This window comes from Dipodomys ordii, unplaced genomic scaffold, assembly GCF_000151885.1.
Source record: "Dipodomys ordii isolate 6190 unplaced genomic scaffold, Dord_2.0 Scaffold16, whole genome shotgun sequence".
NCBI lineage: Eukaryota > Metazoa > Chordata > Mammalia > Rodentia > Heteromyidae > Dipodomys > Dipodomys ordii.
The window spans coordinates 6,537,431-6,543,436 of NW_012267232.1; the positions used below are offsets into that span (position 1 = coordinate 6,537,431).

The window sequence follows — 6,006 nt, forward strand, 5'->3', positions numbered from 1 at the left end:
TGGCTTTTTCTGCTTATGTGGTGCTGAGGAATTGAACCCAGGGCCTCATGCATGCAAGGCAAGCACTCTACCACTGAGCCACCTTCCCAGCCCAAAAGTCTAGATTTCTCTCTCTCTCTCTCTCTTTTTTTATTGTTGTCAGTTGTGGGGCCTGAATTTTGGGCCTGAGCGTTGTCCTTCAGCTCAAGGTTATCATTCTACCACTTGAGCCACAACAGCCACTTCCAGCTTTTTCTGCTTATGTGGTGCTGAGGAATTGAACCCAGGGCCTCATGCATGCAAGGCAAGCACTCTACTACTGAGCCACCTTCCCAGCCCCAAAATCTAGATTTCTCAGTTCTCTCGATGACTGCACCTGAATCCTCATCTGGCAATGAGCACTCATCTATGGCAGGGAATGTATATGTACCATTAATCTCAGCTGGCTTTTGCTTTAATGTTTAGTGGTACTTTCCTGGAATCCATAAGTGTTTGAGTCTTTCTCTTGCTTCTGTCTTTGTGCCTTATATTCTGTAAATGAAGGAAGAGAGATGTCAGCAAGGTTTTTCTCAACTGTACAGCATTTACCTTCATTGTTTTCTGTCTGTGGTGATTCTTTCTGTGATGCTCTGATTTATGTTGGGTATTACTCAATTCAAGTTGTATAATTTTATCTAGTTATTACATTCCCCTAATAGCTGCAAGGCTATAAGATGATGCCTTTGAAATGTCTAATTGTTGGCAACAGTAGTTATCATGTGAGAGTGCTCACATTGTACTGAACACTGTGTCCTAAGGACCTTTAGTACATCATTTTGTATTCCTTGTAGAACACTGCGTAATCAGTATGGGTCTGGCCACATTGCATTTGAGGAGAGTCAGGCTAAGAAGAAGGGTTGAATAATTTGTCTAAATCACAAACTTCTTAATAGCAGAGATGTGCTTTGATCCTGGAGAGTCTTACTTGCTACATTGGATTAGTAGCTGAGGTGTTTTTTTTTGGTTTTTTTTTGGGGGGGGTCCGGTCGTGGGGCCTGAACTTAGCCTGGGCGCTGTCCCTCAGCTCTTCAGCTCAAGGCTAGCACTCTACCACTTGAGACACAGTCCCACTTCCGGCTTTTTTCTTTTTGCTTATGTGGTACTGAGGAATCGAACCCAGGGCCTCGTGCATGCAAGGCAAGCACTCTACCACTGAGCCACCTTTCCAGCCCAGCTGAGTTGTTTTTTAAAAAATTTTCTACAGGGGCTGGGAAGGTGGCTCAGTGGTAGAGCGCTTGCCTTGCATGCATGAGGCCCTGGGTTCGATTCCCCAGCACCACATAAGCAAAAAAAAGAAACAAAAGCTGGAAGTGGCGCTGTGGCTCAAGTGGTAGAGCACTAGCCTTAAGCTGAAGAGCTGAGGGACAGCGCCCAGGCCCAGAGTTCAGGCCCCACGACCGGACCCAATAAAAAAATATTTTTTTTTCTACAATTTTGTGGATTATATCTAAGGCTTTGTTCATGTTAGCCAAGTGCTCTGCCACGAGCTACATTTCCAGCCCTTGATTTTTTTCAGACAGGATTCTACTATGTAGCCTACTATGTAGCTGGTCTAGAACTTGCCATGTAGCCCGGGCTGACCTCAAACTCACGATCTTTCTGCCTTCTAAGTTCTGAAGTAACAGGTGTAAACCACCAAGCTGGGTTCTTTAAAAGAATATTTTTTTCAGAGCTGAGGGTTGGCTCAGTGGTAGAGTAGCACACGCTAAGCATTCATCAGGCCTCCAGTTCAATGATATCACAGCACAGATACAAAAGAGCTGTTTTAGTTGGTGCTGGTAGCTCATGCCTGTACTTCTAGCCTCTCAGGAGGCTGAGATCTAAGGATTATGATTCACAGCCCTAAGTAGAAAAGTCTTAGAGACTCTAATCTCCAATTAACCAGCAAAAAGCCAGAAAGTATGGAGGTGTGAAATCAGCTTTGAGTGAAAAAATCCAAGTTAGAGTATGCGGCCCTGAATTCAAGCCCCAGTACTGGCACAAAAAATTATTTTATTTTTTTGTTGGTCATGTAACTTTGAACTCAGGGCCTGGGCGCTATCCCTGAGCTATTTTTGTTCAACTAGTGCTCTAACACTTTGACCCATAGCTCTACTTCTAGTCTTCTGGTTGCTAACTGGAGACAAGAGTCTCACAGACTGGTTTTGAACCGCTATCCTCAGATCTCAGCCTCCTGAGTAGCTAGGATTATAGGTGCTCAGCCTAATTTTTTTTTTTTTTTTTTGCCAGTGCTGGGGCTTGAACTGAGGGCCTAGATGCTATCCATGAACTTCTTGTGCTCAAGGTTAGCACTCTGCCACTTGAGATACAGTGCCACTTCTGGCTTTTGCTGAATAGTTTATTGGAGATAAGAGTCTCATGGTCTTTTCTGCCTGGGCTGGCTTCAAACTGTGATCCTTAGATCCTAGCTACTCAGCCTCAGGCGTGTGTGTGTGTGTGTGTGTGTGTGTATGTGTGTGTGTGTGTGTATGCATATATATATGCATATATAGAGAGAGAAGATAACTATATATATATATATAAGAAGATATATATATATATAGAAAAGACATATATATAGAGAGAGACAGAGACAGAATTCTCATTACTCATGAATTCTAGCTAAAGTCTATCTGGAAACCCATGATACACAGAATACAACCAATAGTTATATACAGATTAACAAAAAATTTGAGTTGGTAGTCATGCATGGTCCCCGCTGAAGTGCAAGGCGACATGATCCTGGTGTTACATTCTTAGTGACTAGAATGGGGGAGTGCAAGAAGCTGCAGCCCTGCAGCAGGTCGAGGAGAGAGGAGAAGTGAAGGCCTGTGTCTCTGCAGCAGGTGGAGGAGAGAGGAGAAGTGAAGACCTGTGTCTCTGCAGCAGGTGGAGGGGAGAGGAGAAGTGAAGGCCTGTGTCTCTGCAGCAGGTCGAGGGGAGAGGAGAAGTGAAGGCCTGTGTCTCTGCAGCAGGTCGAGGGGAGAGGAGAAGTGAAGGCCTGTGTCTGTTCCTCTTTTGTTGTTGTGGTTGCTAGTCCTGGTGTCTTCAAGCTTTTTTGCTCAAAGCTGGCACTCTACCACTTGAACCACAGCTCCACTTCCAGATTTTTGGTGGTTGAGTCTCATGGGCTTTCTTGACTGGGCTGCCTTCCAGCCATGATCCTCAGATCTCAGCCTCCTTGTAGCTAATATTTATTACATGTGTGAGTCACCAGCACCCAGTACATATTACTTTTATTTTTGTCACATAAATGAATGCATACTGGACATTCTTTTGTAGCCTGTTTAATGAGAGGCAGTTTATGTTATGCAGTTTATGCCTGTTTAACATTTTCTACTACTCTGAAATACTGTGATATTATATGATTGATTTATGATATCAGTATTTTTTATATCTTGGTGAACAAAATATAAGACAAAGGATAATAATTGTGATCATTTCATAGGGCATACTATGGAAGTATTAACTTTTTTGGCGGTCCTTCTAATACATCTGTGAAGACTTCCGTAAAACTAAAACAACTGGAAGAAGAGAATAAAGATGCCATGTTTGTGTTCATATCTGATGTCTGGTTGGACCAAGTAGAAGTACTAGAAAAACTTCACACAATGTTTTCTGGTAGGTTTTTTTCTTTCCTATTTGTCTTGTTTTGAATTGTAATGATGGCTAATGTCTAAAAGTAAATGCCTTCATGTATGGAGGCTGTTATTTTCTGCCACTCAGAAGGCTTCAATGTGAGGATTGCTTGAGCCTAGGAGTTAGAGATCAGCCCGGATAACACAGCAAGTTCCCAGGTCAAAATACCAACAAGAAAACCACTTAAATTATTTTTAAAGATAATTTTATTGTTACTACTAAACTGTTATTCAGAGGAGTTAGTTACCATTTGACAATTCAAGTACGACCTAATTTTTTTAATATATTTAAATTTATTTAAATTTTTTATTATCAAAGTGATGTATAGAGGGTTACAGTTACATGTCAGGTCATAAGTACATTTCTTGTTGAGCAGTATCACCCCTCCCCTTGCTCTCTCCCAGTTTTTCCCTCCCATCCCGAACTATAAGTTGTATAGTTCATTTCAGTGTCTAGTGAGTACCACTGCTACGGTTGTTTCATCCTTTGCCCTAAATTTTTTTGTTGGTTGTGGGTCTTGAACTTGGGGCCTTAGCCCTGTCCCTGAGATTTTTTTTTCAAAGCTAGTGTTCTACCACTTTGAGCCATAGCACCATTTTGCATTTTCTGGTGGTTAATTGGGCAAAAGAGTCTCACGAACTTTCCTGCCCGGGCTGGCTTTGAACAGTTATCCTTAGAGCTCAGCTTCCTGAGTAGTGAGGATTATAGGCATGTGCCACTAACACCTGGCAGTCCTAAATTATTATTATTTTGTTGTTGTTGTTGTTGGTCATGGGGCTTGACTCTGGACCTGGGCACTGACCCTCAGCTCTTCAGTTAAGGCAAGTACACTACCACTTGAGCCACCATGCCACTTCCGGTTTTCTGGTAGTTAACTTGAGTTTCACAGACATTTTTTTTGGGGGGGAGGGTCCGGTCGTGGGGCCTGAACTCTGGGCCTGGGCGCTGTCCTTCAGCTCTTCAGCTCAAGGCTAGCACTCTACAACTTGAGCCATAGTGCCACTTCTGGCTTTTTTTCTTTTTGCTTATGTGGTGCTGAGGAATTGAACCCAGGGCCTCAGGCATTCAAGGCAAGCGCTCTACCACTGAGCCACCTTCCCAGCCCCTTCATAGACATTTTTGCCCAGGCAGGCTTTGAACCATGAGCCTCTGATCTCAGCCTCCTGAGTAGCTAGGATTATAGGCATGAGCTACCGGAGCCCAGCTCCTAAATTATTTATTATTATTATTTTTTGTTGTTGTTGCTCATCATGGGTCTTGAACTCTGGTCTGGGGCTCTGTCCCTGAACTCTTTAGCTCAAGGCTAGGGCTCTATCACTTGAGCCACAACGCCACTTCCTCCTAAATTATTATTATTATTGGTGGTGGTGGTGGCGGTCATGGGTCTTGAACTCTGGGCCTGTGTGCTGTCCCTCAGCTCTTCAGCTCAGGCAAGCTCTCTACCACTTGAGCTACAGTGCCACTTCTGGTTTTCTAGAGGTTTATTGGAGATAAGAGTCTCATGAACATTCCTGCCCAGGCTGGCTTTGAACTGTGATCCTCAGATCTCAGTCTCCTGAGTAGCTAGGATTACAGTTATGAGCCACCGTCTCCCAGCTCTAAATTATTTTTAAATACTAAACATATTGAATCAAGAATGAGATAGTAGTCCTGGCCTATGATAAACATGTGAATATATGTGTGCATATTCATAAAAAATTGGAATTAGGCCTAAACTATACTTAGTGTTACTTAAAGAGTCTTTGGAATCTAACAAATTGATTAAACTTTAGGCATGTTACTTAACCTTTTTAAGTCCCAGATTGGACAGGTGTTCTGAGAATTAAGCCAAGACAGGGCTTTGCATATAGTAAGTGTTGAGTAAATGGCCATTATCTTTATTACTTTAATTAAAATAAGTTAGTAAGCTGGGTGGTGGTGGCTGTAATCTTAGCTACTCTGGGGTCTAAGATCTGAGGGTTGTGGTTCAAACATCTAGGGTAGAAAAGCATGTGAGACTTTTATCTTCAGTTACCTAGCAAAAAGGTGGAAGTGGAGCTGTGGCTCAAGTGGTAGTTCTCTAGCCTTGCATGGAAAAAGCCAAGTGAGAGTATAGGCCCTGAGTTCAAGCCCCAGTACCAGTATACAACAAACAAATCATTAAAATGGTTTCTTATTCCCTGGCACTCCAGCGAGGCTCAGTCTGTAATCCTATCTATTAAAGAGGCTGAAATTTGAGATTGCAGTTGGAAGCCAGCTTGGGCAGGAAAGTCTGAGACGCTTACCTACAATTACCACCATAAAGCTGTAAGTGAGCTAGGCGCTGGTGGCTCACACCTGTAATCCTAGCTACTGAGAAGGTTGAGATCTGAGGATCATGGTTCAAAGCCA

General features: G+C 42.9%; 1 protein-coding gene across 1 annotated transcript in view; it reads left to right on the plus strand.

The window, feature by feature from the left end:
* The window catches only part of Pole2 (polymerase (DNA directed), epsilon 2, accessory subunit), a 39,836-nt gene that overhangs the window by 20,033 nt on the left and 13,797 nt on the right, over positions 1-6,006 (plus strand). The window contains exon 11 of the mRNA XM_013012227.1: positions 3,446-3,618. Coding sequence (XP_012867681.1) covers positions 3,446-3,618 — 173 coding nt within the window. The remainder of the gene's footprint in view (positions 1-3,445; positions 3,619-6,006) is intronic.